This window comes from Lampris incognitus, chromosome 13, assembly GCF_029633865.1.
Source record: "Lampris incognitus isolate fLamInc1 chromosome 13, fLamInc1.hap2, whole genome shotgun sequence".
Taxonomy (NCBI): Eukaryota; Metazoa; Chordata; class Actinopteri; order Lampriformes; family Lampridae; genus Lampris; species Lampris incognitus.
The window spans coordinates 44,586,497-44,600,317 of NC_079223.1; the positions used below are offsets into that span (position 1 = coordinate 44,586,497).

Consider the following 13,821-nt stretch of genomic DNA (forward strand, 5'->3'; position numbering starts at 1 on the left):
ACATGCAGGTGGCTGGTGTGACAGAGGAAGACGCAGAAGACAGGAAGAGATGGAAACGGATGATCCGCTGTGGCGCCCCCTAACGGGAGCAGCCGAAAGTAGTAGTAGTATCTATCTATCTATCTATCTATCTATCTATCTATCTATCTATCTATCTATCTATCTATCTATCTATCTATCTATCTATCTATCTATCTATCTATCTATCTATCTATCTATCTATCTATCTATCTATCTATCTATCTATCTGTCTGTCTGTCTGTCTGTCTGTCTAGTTATCTGTCTGTTTGTCTGTACGACAGACAGACATGACAAAAATTAGGTCGCAGTAAAGAGGTAGCAAAGCAGCGATATATATATATATATATATATATATATATATATATATATATGTGTGTGTGTGTGTGTGTGTGTGTGTGTGTGTGTGTGTATACATGTGTGTGTATATATATATATATATATATATATATATATAATCATATACATGATGATTTTTTTCTGAGTGATATAACGCTGAGCCTTGTCCCTCTGACTGTCACGTGGACATAGTACCATAGTACTGCAGTGAGCTGTGCAGCTGGTTTCTACCTTTCTGTCATGTGGTGCTGGCGGCTCCAGCAGGTACTGCCTGAAGGGGTTGGGACGATGTTCTTCTTCGCTGTTCTCCTCTGACAGTCTTGGAATGGCAGCCATGGGACGAATGACCCCCGGTTTGGTCTGCAAGGCCGGAGTTAGTTTAGGAAAGCAGGAAGGTATTTATTGTGAAGTGTCATTTTATTAAGGAAATAAACTTGGTAACATCAAACACCGCAGTAGCACGTCTGAAGTAACACATCTTATTGACTTCCTGCTTTCGTTCAAGACAGGCAGACAGACGGGTTAGAGTTACATAAATACATACAGTCGCCTGCAGAAACAATGACGTAACGCACAAATCTCCCTGCCAGTGATCATACATCACTGCTGTAAATCTGTCACTACTGTGTATAGCTGAAGCAAACATTATAGCACAGGAACAACAGCAGTGACGTCTGTTGGGCGAACCAAAGCAACATTTGGCAGTTTGCCTTTCTAATGTGTCGTAAATAAAGCAGCCAGCTCTTGAATTTGGATTTTTAGGAGCATGTGCAACCATGGAAAAGCATACGTTGTCGAGTTTCAGGTAATACCCACCACCCTTTTATTTCACGAACACAAGGATTTTAAAAACGTTCCAGTCTGGAATTAGACCGGAGCATTTATATCTATTTAATCTAGTATAATTTATATTTATAATAATATATTATTATTATGTATATAATAATATATGTTATATAATATATAATTTCTAATATATGTTATATAGTATAATATATGTAATATATAATTAAAAATAATTATATATAATTATGTCTCCCCACCTGCCGCCCAATGACTGCTGGGATAAGCTCCAGCATCCCTGCAACCCTGACAGCAGGATAAGCAGTTCAGGTAATGGATGGATGGATATATAAAATTAAATGTAATTATTTATTATATATAATTATATAAAATATAATACTTGTATAACTTTATAAAAATAATTATATATAATTAAAAATATATATACACAATTGTATTAATTATATTAAAAACCACTAATATATAATTATATATTATATATAATGTATAATATATAATAATAGTAATGATCATTTAGATTATATCCAGTCTAACCATTAATGCGTGGTAATTATTGAGTCAGACATGTGTAAAATAGAGAGTTTTCTATTAGCTTGCTTCCTTGTCATGACAATATGATATTAAATATAATCTACATAATATCATCTACATCAAACACTGCTTAGGATATATTCACGAGTCACATTGTACCAACCACGTGTATCTTGAATCCTTTGTGGCACAGGGATGAATAGTATTATCTGTTAAACTTGAATAGAAGGTGAATATTGATTGAGATGCTAACTTTACTATGGTGATGGTACTCAGCAGCATATTCAGTATTCACCTTGTATTTATTATATAGATTATACTTGTCATGACAATTATGATATTTATAATGACAAAAAAAGAGAAATGTATTCCTCAGTTATTACAAGTCATCTTAGTTCAATTACATCTATTTTACTTGAATATCACTTGATTTTGTCTGCGTAATGAATGACCCGTAATTTTACAGCATTACTAGCAGAAATGACCCGGTTTTCAATGGATACAAGAACCTCAGCGAGTGGGTGACTCGGGCTCAACTCAAGTTGCCATAGTCCGATTCCTTATGGTGCATTAGACTAACAAGAGCCAAAATCAGCTTATTTACTCACATTTGTAGTTTGACTTCCCAGGTTCCTTGGCAACGACATGCTTTGCAGCTTTTTCTGAAACAAAACAAAAAAAGAAAAGGAAATTCTGAGACAAAAATCAGGGAAAGGCTCTGTGTTGTTGTCTTTATGCATGCTCAATAATCAATCAATAAACGCTATATAAATGCAACCCATTCATCAATAATCCAGGTAAGAAAGTCAAAGAAGGTTCAATCAGTTCATCTGGAATCGTCACTAAACAGCTTTTGCACAAAGAAGGAAATGATAACTGTATTATTCACTGAGGGGAAAACCCCTCCTATAGTGTCTGGGGGACAAAAAGCACTGTGTTGATTGATGTGAGCCTGCCCATGTGCATGGGCACATGCTGTAAGGGGGGATTCCCTTTATGGAGGACGCCTGTGTGTGACTTTGTTTAACGTGGGGAGACTGGTGCACAGACAGCCACCACACGGTCCTTGGCAGATCTGGGTCAGGATCCAGCGGCATGGGGTCCAAGACGACCAGGGGCCATTTCTGCTGCAGCCTTCATCCGCCTTCCCAGCCGTTGTGATGCTTCTCTAAAGTCAGTCATCATCCTCCACCTGTTCCACCGTTGAGGTCTTGGTTGGATTGCTCTTTGTCAGGGACCTCCCCCTTGACCTTACCGCCATGGGTGACCCTACCAGGAGCATAGCTCCAGACAGTATTGCTCTCAGGATCTCAGGACCATGCAAGTGTCTGTGAATGTTCTCATTCATGTGTCCAGATGAACTGATTCAACTTTCTGTGACTTCCTTACCAGGATTATTGAGCCTACTACTACTACTACTACTACTACTAGTAGCAGTAGTTCATAACCACAGGCAAAGAATCGAGGGTTTTTCTAGGGTTCCGATTGTTCAAACACCAATGCAATTCCCATTAACAAGCAAAACAGGACTGGCAAAGTTTAATAGTTTGCACGAGGGCATCTTCACAACATGCTGTACCTGCAGACCAGCGTTGTTGCTTGACTCCCCGCAGCTTTGACACGCAGAGGATGTTTTCCCCTTCAAAGGTTGCAAAAGCAAAATCCATAAATAATCACAGCATCGTTTGTACCGGTCTGTCACGTTTCGGCACGACTGGAGCATCATGAAATGAACTTACTGCTGGAACGGAGCCTTCTAGTATTTCGTCAATAGCCGCATACAGTTCATCCGACTGTTGCCGAAGCTGTGCAGGCGAACACATCTGTTGAAAGAGTGCATGTGTGTGTGTGTGTGTGTGTGTGTGTGTGAGAGAGAGATAGAGGGAGAGAGGAAGAGAGAGAGTGAGACTGGAAAAAAACGATTAAGTGTGTACGTTTGCTTTAGGCCAGGCTTGTCTGTGTGTATTTTTGCATATTGTATGAGTAACTGAAAGAATGACTAAGCGTCCGATATAAAAAATGAAAATGTATCTTTAAAAAGGAAAAAAAAAAAGTTGTCACCTCCTACAAGGCGCTCCGTTTCACCCTCTGGAGGAAATAAGTTAGTTGTGCGTGTATTTTTTGTTATTTCCACTATAAAAATGTTAACATTAACCCAGCCACTGAGGATGCACAAGCCAGTGCATTCTTAGTGCCGGTCCCAAGCACAGATAAATGGGGAGGGTTGCGTCAGGAAGCAAATCCAGCAAAAAACCTTAGCCAATCAAATATGCGGATCATAAATTAGATTTCCATACTGGATCGGTTGCGACCCGGGTTACCAACCACCACCACCGGTACTGTTGGCCAGCAGGGTGTCAGTGGTAACTATGCTACTGTCGGACGAAGGAGAGGGAGAGGGGGATAGCATATGCAGAGGCAGCGAGAGAGGAGGAAGGGTAGGAGGGTGGAGGTGAGAGTCAGAACTTTGAATGTTGGCACTATGACTGATAAAGGGAGAGAGCTGGCTGATATGATGGAGGGAAGGAAGGTAGATATACTGTGTATGCAAGAGACCAGGGGGAAGGGGAGTAAGGCCAGGAGTATCGGAGGTGGGTTCCATCTCTTCTACCATGGTGCGGATGGGAGGAGAAATGGGGTAGGGGTAATCCTGAAGGAAGAGTATGTCAAGAGTGTGTTGGAGGTGAAGAGCGTGTCGGGCAGCGTGATGAGTATGAAAATGGAAATCGAAGGCGTGATGGTGAATGTCATCAGTGCATATGCTCTGCAAGTTGGGTGTGGGATGGAAGAGAAAGAAGTCTGTGAATGTTCCCATTCATCCAGGCCATGGTTATCCTTTCTGACTAGTCTAGTCAGAAAGGCACGAACTGAGGAAGCCTCTCGGATGAGAGGCGAAACGTCTTCACGGATAATACCAAGTCCAGTCGCACTTGATTCAACTCCTTTGGATGAAGAGAAAGAAGAATTCTGGAATGAGTTGGATGACGTGGTGGAGAGTGTACCCAAGGAGGAGAGAGTGGTGATTGGAGCGAACTTCAATGGGCATGTTGGTGAAGGGAACAGAGGTGATGAGTGGAAAGATAGGAGTAGGCATGGTGTCAAGGAGAGGAATGTGGGAGGACAGACGGTGATGGATTTTGCGAAAAGGATTTAAATGGCAGGGGTACATACATATTTCAAGAAGAGGGAGGAGCACAGGGTGACATATAAGAGTGGAGGAAGGTGCACACAGTTGGACTATATCTTATGCAGGGGGCGCGACCTAAAAGAGACTGGTGACTGCAAGGTGGTGACAGGGGAGAACGTAGCCAGGCAGCATCAGATGGTGGTGTGGAGGTTGACTTTTGAGCTCAAGAAGCGGAAGAGAGTGAAGGCAGAGCCAAGGATCAAATGGTGGAAGTTGAAGAAGGAACACTGTTGTGTGGAGTTCAGGGAGGCGTTAAAACATGGACTGGGTGGTAGTGAAGAATTGCTAGATGACCTGGCAACCACTGCAGAAATATTGAGAGAGACAGTTAGGAAGGTACTAGGTGTGTCATCAGGACAGAGGAAGGAAGACAAGGAGACTTGGTGGTGGAATGAGGAAGTACAGCAAAGTAACCAGAGGAAGAGGTTGGCAAAGAAGAAGTGGGATAGTCAGAGATGAAGAAAGTAGACAGGAGTACAAGGCAATGTGGTATAAAGTAAAGAGCGAGGTGGCGAAGGTAAAGAAAATGCATATGGTGAGTTGTGTGAGAGGTTAGACACTAAGGAAGGAGAAAAGGACTTGTACTGATTGGCTAGACAGGGTGACTGAGCTGAGCAGAATATGCAGCAGGTTAGGGCGATGAAAGAGAGAGGTGGAAATGTGCTTTACAAGCAAGCGAGTGTGTTGAGAAGGTGGAAGGAATACTTTGAGGGGCTGATGAATGAAGAAAATGAGAGAGAGAAGGCTGGATGATGTAGGGATAGTGAATCAGGAAGTGCGGTGGATTAGCAAGGAGGAAGTAAGGGCAGCTATGAAGAGGATGAAGAGTGGAAAGGCATGGGTCCAGATGACATACCTGTGGAGGCATGGAGATGTTTAGGAGAGATGGCAGTGGAGTTTTTAACTAGATTATTTAACACAATCTTGGAAAGTGAGAGGATGCCTGAAGAGTAGAGACATACTATACTGGTACTGATATTCGAGAATAAGGGTGATGTGCAGAGCTTTAGTAATTACAGGGGTATAAAGTTGATCAGCCACAGCATGACGATATGGGAAGGGGGTAATAGAAGCTAGGTTAAGAGGAGAGGTGATGATCAGCGAGCAGCAGTATGGTTTCATTCCACGAAAGAGCACCACAGATGCGATGTTTGCTTTGAGAATGTTGATGGAGAAGTATAGAGAAGGCCAGAAGGAGTTGCATTGCCTCTTTGTGGATTTGGAGAAAGCTTATGACAGAGTGCCGAGAGAGGAGGTGTGGTATTGTATGAGGAAGTAGGGAGTTGCAGAATGGGATTATATCATGTAAAAGGGATTATATCATGTTCAAGTGGAGGTGGGATTATATCATATAAGAGTGCTGCAGGATATGTATGAGGGCAGTGTGACAGTCATGAGGTGTGCAGTTGGAATGACAGATGGGTTCAAGGTGGAGGTGGGATTACATCAAGGATCGGCTCTGAGCCCTTTCTTATTTGCAATGATGATGGACAGGTTGACTGACGAGATCAGGCAGGAGTCTTTGTGGACTGTATTTGCAGATGACATTGGGATCTGTAGCGAGAGTAGGGTGCAGCCTGGAGAGGTGGAGGTATGCACCGGAGAGAAGAGGAATGAAAGTCAGTAGGAGCAAGACAGAATACCTATGCGTGAATGAGAGAGAGGATAGTGGAATGGTGAGTATGCAGGGAGTAAAGGTGACGAAGGCATGTGAGTTTAAATACTTGAGGTCAACTGTCCAAAGTAATGGGGAGTGCAGAAGAGAAAGCAGGCAGGGTGGAGTGGGTGGAGAAGAGTGTCAGGAGTGATTTGCAACAGAAGGATACCAGCAAGAGTTAAAGGGAAGGTTGTGAAACCAGCTATGTTATATGGTTTGGAGACAGTGGCACTGACGAAAAGACAGGAGGTGGAGCTGGAGGTGGCAGAGTTAACGATGCTGAGATTTTCATCGGGAGTGACGAAGGACAAGATAAGGAACGATTACATTAGAGGAACCGCTCAGGTTGAACGGTTTGGAGACAAACCAAGAGAGGCAAGATTGAGATGGCTTGGACATGTGTGAAGGAGAGATGCTGGGTATATTGGGAGAAGGATGCTGAATAGGGAGCTGCCAGGGAAGAGGAGAAGAGGAAGGCCAAAGAGGAGGTTTATGGATGTGGTGAGGGAAGACATGCAGGTGGCCGGTGTGACAGAGATAGATGCAGAGGACAGGAAGAGATGGAACCGGACGATCCGCTGTGGTGACCCCTAATGGGAGCAGCCAAAAGTAGTAATAGTAGTAGTGGTGGTAGTAGTAGAAGTAGTAGATACAAATGTTAAAGTTAAGATTACATTCTTTAAAAGTTTGTGGTTTTGTTTTTAAACATGTATTTCTGAATGCTTTGTCATATACATGTCATTTTTGTCATGCCTGTGTTACACCAAAATCTGTGACCCATCACATTATTTGACCCTTCCACTAAACACTGTCTTTCAGCCAGGAAACAACAGCTTGGTTAAGGTTGTGTTTAGGCATAAAATTCAAGATGGTTAAATTTAGGTATTGGGTTAAAGACAGCTGATGTTAGTTTTGGGGTTTTTTTGTGGTTAAGATTAGGATTAGCATCTAGGGGGTGGCCGCGCGTTTTAAGAGCAGGGTCATAATCTGATGGGTCACAGATTTTGGTGTAACACCGGTGTAAGCACATTGAATTTGCAATTGAAAGCAATGAAACTCCTGGCCGGTGTACTGTACCTCAACATGAGTGTCTGTAATGCATCTGTCCAGTAGACTGTCTTCTCTCTCCACCTGGTCATCAATCACCTGTCAATCAAAAGGTGAGAAGGCATCAATATTCAGATCATTTCTTAAGAAGGCGGTCTCTTCCATTCTGATGATGTATGAAATGTTCAGTCCCTGGATGGGTAGGCTGCATTGCTTTTCTTTGGGGCACCTTCTTCCACTTTGACTTCAGACAGCGTACGTTAAAGTGGGGTTGTGATCGATTCATGCTGCATTATGAACGATCGTTCTTTTTAATCCTGTCGTCAAAGCCTCCTTGGATAACATTTTTATTGGATTCTCAGCAACTCGGGTGAAGGACGTCTTGAAGCTCTTTGAAAACAGTTCAATAATTGACATCTGTCTGTTTTCTTCTAGTACAAAACGAGGAACATTTCGGAGCGTGACAGCTTTCACATAGCAGGGAAAATAGTCCCTGCAGAAAGCTGCACTTTCGTTTGAGAAACCGTTGCCCTCGGTATTTACAGTCCGTGCTTTCGAATTTGTAATCAGTTCCCACGAATTAATGACCTCCATCCGGGGATGAAAAATCTCAGTTTAGCAATTCTTGCTCTTGGTTTTGTGGTCATCAGTGAGTGAGATGGGAGAGATGTTGTTTAATGCACTGAAACCTATTTAACCTCACCTGCCCCTCTCAGACGCTGATTATAAATTTGAAGGCACCGGTTATTAATTTGAGGGCAAATATGACTAATTTCAGGGCACAGATTATAAATTTGAGGGTGTGGATTAAAATTTGAGTATACAGGTTACCAAGTTGAGGGCACAGATTATAAATTTAAAGGCACAGGTAACTAACCTGAGGATACAGTTTGTTAGTGGGCAAGGATTAACATTTTGAATGCAGAGATTATCAATACAAGAGTTTGTTCATTCAAGGGACAACGTTCAAGGTACAACAAGGGACAACAACAACATGTCAAGGGACAACGTTCAAAGGACAACAAGGGACAACAACAACATGTCAAGGGACAACGTTCAAGGGACAACAAGGGACAACAACAACATGTCAAGGGACAACGTTCAAGGGACAACATTCAAAGGACAGCAAGGGACAACAACAACATGTCAAGGGACAACGTTCAAGGGACAACAAGGGACAACAACAACATTCAAGGGACAACGTTCAAGGGACAACAAGGGACAACAACAACATGTCAAGGGACAACGTTCAAGGGACAAAAAGGGAAGACAACAACAACATTCAAGGGACAACATTCAAGGGACAACAAGGGACAACAACAACATTCAAGGGACAACATTCAAGGGACAACATTCAAGGGACAACAAGGAACAAGAACAACATGTCAAGGGACAACATTCAAGGGACAACAAGGTGACAACAACAACATTCAAGGGACAACAAGGGACAACAACAACATGTCAAGCGACAACATTCAAGGGACAGTAAGGGACAAGAACAACATGTCAAGGGACAACATTCAAGGGACAACAAGGGACAACAACAACATTCAAGGGACAACAAGGGAAAACAACAACATGTCAAGGGACAACATTCAAGGGACAGTAAGGGACAAGAACAACATGTCAAGGGACAAGAACAACATGTCAAGGGACAACATTCAAGGGCCAAAAACAATATGTCAAGGGAAAACAACATGTCAAGGGACAACAAGAACATGCCAAGGGACAACATTCAAGGGACAACTAATTTGAGAGCATGGATTACAAAACTGTGGACACCCCCCCCCCCCACGTGACAACTGCTGGACTCCGTAGGAAGGAGCCTTTCTCAAGTGTCCATGTGTCTGGATGTTATTCAGTCAATATTAATGCACAACTGTGGGATTAGAGACAACAACAAAAAATCCTAAAAACTGTACCTGCTGGTCCAGCAGAAGGGTGTTGGTGGGAATTGCAGCAAGGGACTTGTAGCTCGACTTAATCTTGTGTGGCTAAAGTTCATAAAGAGAAGAAAGAAAAGATGAAGTGATTCTTGAAGTAATTTTGTTTGGGTTGTTTGCATGCCATTTGAAAAGTGTCCCCTGCACGTCTTTGGGAATATTGTGTCTAAAAATGTCTCCAGCATGTGTCAGGCTGAACAACGACTCAGGTACCTTTGGTTCCATTTGAGCTGTTTTTGAAGCGTTCATCATGCCACACAGGTTAAAGCACAAAGGTCTGAGGTCACTGCCTGCTGTCGCTCAGAAATCAGATACCTTTTCATACCAACAAGTACGGCAGGTCCTCTGTTTTAGGGCTGACAAAATTCAACATTGCAATATTTTTGTTTTTGTGATATGTATTTTGACATTAAAGATTAAAAGGGAGTTATATAATTTCACCAGATATTTTAAGCTTTTAACTTTCAAAGCTCCTTTTGCAAAGAACGTACCAGTCCAGCAATAATAAGGACGGTTTTAGATGATTTTAGGTTTTAGAGTTCTCCAAGAAGTCATTAAATCAGACTAAATCTTGTTATTTTACAGAGAAACCACAATATTTAGTAGTCACAAAAAAATCAGACGTTGCTAGATTTAATTTTCTGTGGAGCGATAAGAGTTTCAGCCTAACATGGCCGATGGGCCCAATTTGCCTCACACTGCATCCTTTGCAATATGACTGCTGCACAAATGTGCATCCATTCATCCATTATCCGAGCCACTTATCCTGCTCTCAGGGTCACCGGGGTGCGGGAGCCTATCCCAGCAGTCATTGGGTGGCAGGTGGGGCGACACCCTGGACAGGCCACCAGGCCATCATACAGGGCCAACATACACACACATTCACACCTAGGGACAATGTAGTACGGCCGAGTCACCTGACCTACAGGTCTTTGGACTGTGGGAGAAAACCCCACGCAGACACGGGGAGAACATGCAAACTCCACACAGAGGACGACCCAGGACGACCCCCAAGGTTGGACTACCCCGGGGCTCGAACCCAGGACCTGCTTGTTCTGAGGCGACCGCGCTCGCCGCTACGCCACCGTGTCACCCTAACAACAGGACAGCATTCATATCCTTAAATTGAATCCTCAATATCTTCTTAGCCAACCCTTACCTTTTAGATCCTAAAAAGCATAGCCCAGTCTGTTACATCAGTGCCACCCATGACCAAAAAAGGAACGCACACCATGTCGTATTGTAAGTATGGGAAAGCGTTTTAGATGGATAATAGCATGCGATATCAACATATTACAGTTAGGTGCATTCAGACATTGGCAGCATCGGGGACCATGACTCGCGCTACACGGGACAACACATTTTAACAGCGAACAGGCATCATGCAGCTTGCAAAGCAGGATAGCTACCTTTCTCTTTTTACCCTCCCTGTCATTGCAGTCTGACACTCCGCCCCACAGCCTGGGCGAGGGGGTGGAGCGAAGGGAGAGAGAGGGGGACGGTGTGAGGTCATAGAGGGTGAGGGCGGGGGAGGGCGTGAGGGTGAAGCGGTCTGGCGTAGAAGGAGGAGAGTGGGAGGGCGACGGCCATCCGGGAAAGGCGATGGGCGTGTAGCGGGAGGGAGACAGACAGTCAGCCCTGGAGGCCGTACGTGGCCTCCTGTTGCCTGCAGACTTGGGTGAGCTTTGCCCTGCCGCTGCCATCGCCTCTCCTCTCCCAATGCATGGCGGAGCAGGTGGCGGGGATACCGAATCAACGTAGCGCCGCACAGAAGAAGCCGGGCGTGATTTCAGAGGCGGGTGGGGGTCAGTAGGGCAGGTGGGGAGAGATTCAGGTTGCAGAGAAAGGAGGGCATTTCTGGAGACGCTGGATGAATCTGGCCGTGGAGCCTTATCGTTAAGCACAGAGGTTCCTTTCACGTCGGGGGGCTTCGGAGATGGGGAGCCGGATTTGGTGAGATACGTGAATCGGGTGTTATTCTCTGCTGCTCGGCCCCCGAAGTCCATCTGAGTGTCAGCAGGCTTAAACTCACGAGACTCTGGCGTTGCGCATTTGACATATGAGTGTAAATGCCTCTGAGGTGTTTTGGGTTCAGAGGTTTCTTTAGGGAATGCCAAATTAGGAGGCAGTTTGGGTTGCGGTGAACGAATTGGTGGCATTTGAACTTGGGGCTGCACGTTCGTTTTCGATTCTCTTGCGAAGCTCTCAGGAAGACTTTGGGCTGGCGGCGGTGAGACGACTCTCTGCCATCGAGGTCCATTGTTTAAATGAGGTTGATATGAACCCCTAGTTATTGTTGTTTGAGGCCCTTTGCTGTCAACTTGTCTTGAGTGCATGACCGGCGGAGGGGCGTTGGCATATCTGTAGGACTCCCGCGGATGATGGCTGGAAGCGTGGTCATCGGCGGAGGCCCTCGTGGGGCATCTGGAGGACACCTCGAAGGGGATGGACGCCACGCTGGAGGCAGCTGAGCAGGCTTTGCATGAGGACAGGGTGACGGAGTTAACAGGCCAGCAGGGGGAGTACGGCCTCTGCAGGGCGGCAGAAAGAACCGGGAGGCGGCCCTTCCTCAGAATAGCTGTAAGGAGGGAGAGACGGGTGAGAGGGGGACGGTGCCGCGGAGGGGGCGAGCGGGCCCCCGCGGAGCAGGAGGAGGAGGAGAGGCTCTCGCTGGAGGAGAAGCAACTTGAAGGCATGTGAACCAGACTAAAGCCCGGAGCGAGGGAGTGCCTTTTAACCTGGACCACGGCGGGGGAGAACACGCCGGATCGCACCGAGGAACATGGAGAGGCCACCTGGCTGAAAGAGGAAGTAGGCGACGCCCGGTTGGAGCACCAGCTCCTCTCTTTGTCCCAACCCTCTGACAGGATGGACTCCCTGGAGGAGGCTGGGGTGGGAAACAAGTCCACGGAGTTTGCGGGACTCGTCCTATTTTCTGACGCGGGCAGTCTATTTGCAAAGAAACCTGAGCTAACCTCTGCAGCGGGGGAGATTTGGTGACACTGCTGTTGGGAAATGCCCCCGTGTTTATCAACAGCTGTTTCCATAGAGGCCGGCCCGCCATTGCAACGACCGGCCGTGTACTCGTGAGCGACGTGTGACGCTGGGGAGGTGGGAGGGAGGTTGACGTGATCAGGGAGGTGGGTTAGCTGTGGAAAAGAAGGAAGGAAGAGAGAAACAAGCTTTTCATCACACCAAGCAACTGCGGACCTTCACTGTTTGAACGTGCCGTGATGAATTGTATTGCTAAGTATTACAGCAATCAACGCCTATTGCAAAGAGGGAATTGAACCCAAAACACAACAAAAACAATTTTCAAAACGTCCGAGTTGTGATCAAAACGCGTCACGAAGTGGTGGTGGGAAGGCTTTCTAAATTGAGATGGGGAGACTGGAATGAAGGGCCCTCACTTTGAATCTTCATCTCCATGAAGTCAGGCCCAAAATTACAGTCTGGCCCATTTAAATATAGACGCATTCATCTGCCTTCGGCCACGTGCAGAACTAAATACAGATTAGACCCAATACTGAGCGTGGCAATATCATCGGATTAGACAGGAAGCTGGACCGTCGGCCTTTATGATACAGGTTTTATTCCAGATGTAGCTCTAGTCTAGATACTTCCTCTCGTTACTTCATGATACGCATCTGACTGATAGACCCAGGCAGGGGAAAGGAAGAAACACACTCACAGACACACACAGTCTATATATCGTAGCACCAAATGTAGTCCATAAAGCTTTTGGTCTCCCTTGCCATCTCCGTGCTCTTTTACTTACGTGAGGACGGGCCTCTCCTCGGACCGTGTTTCCTGCTCCACCTTCCTCGGAGTCTTTAATGTAGATCACCTCCGCTTTGAAGAGCCCCCCGTCCGTCATAGTGTCTCTGGCTGCCGTCTCTCCGGGCGCAGCTGAATTCTGACAGGAGAGGGGAAAAAATGAAGCAAAGTGTTGAGGGGGGAGGGAGGGGGGGGAGTGGGCACCGAGCGACTGAAACCCGAGCAAAGCCGAGGGGAACCTCAGAATGTCCCTCCGGGCTCCACGAGGGACGGATCACGACTCTCTCGGGGGGTGTGTTTAGTTTCGCTTGTAAAGCACATGGACAAACACATGCCCCGGCTGAGGTCAGCTCTGCCTTGTCCCGTTGCGGGAGCAGGCGTACAAACTGGGGCACAACCTTTGTGCGTGCTTTATTTTGAAGCGTCGGTATCTTTTTGAAAAAAGATACTGTGATGTGTTGTGTCTCACACAGACAGGAGTGTTAACCCGGACATGCGTGTCTTTTTTGATGGTGGGA

General features: G+C 45.5%; 1 protein-coding gene across 1 annotated transcript in view; it reads right to left on the reverse strand.

The window, feature by feature from the left end:
* The window catches only part of mlip (muscular LMNA-interacting protein), a 42,694-nt gene that overhangs the window by 7,141 nt on the left and 21,732 nt on the right, over window positions 1-13,821 (reverse strand). The window contains exons 4-8 of the mRNA XM_056291483.1: window positions 13,305-13,442; window positions 10,936-12,675; window positions 9,506-9,577; window positions 2,301-2,354; window positions 589-717 (exon numbers count right to left, since the gene is read on the reverse strand). Of these exons, the coding sequence (XP_056147458.1) occupies window positions 589-717; window positions 2,301-2,354; window positions 9,506-9,577; window positions 10,936-12,675; window positions 13,305-13,442 (2,133 nt within the window). The remainder of the gene's footprint in view (window positions 1-588; window positions 718-2,300; window positions 2,355-9,505; window positions 9,578-10,935; window positions 12,676-13,304; window positions 13,443-13,821) is intronic.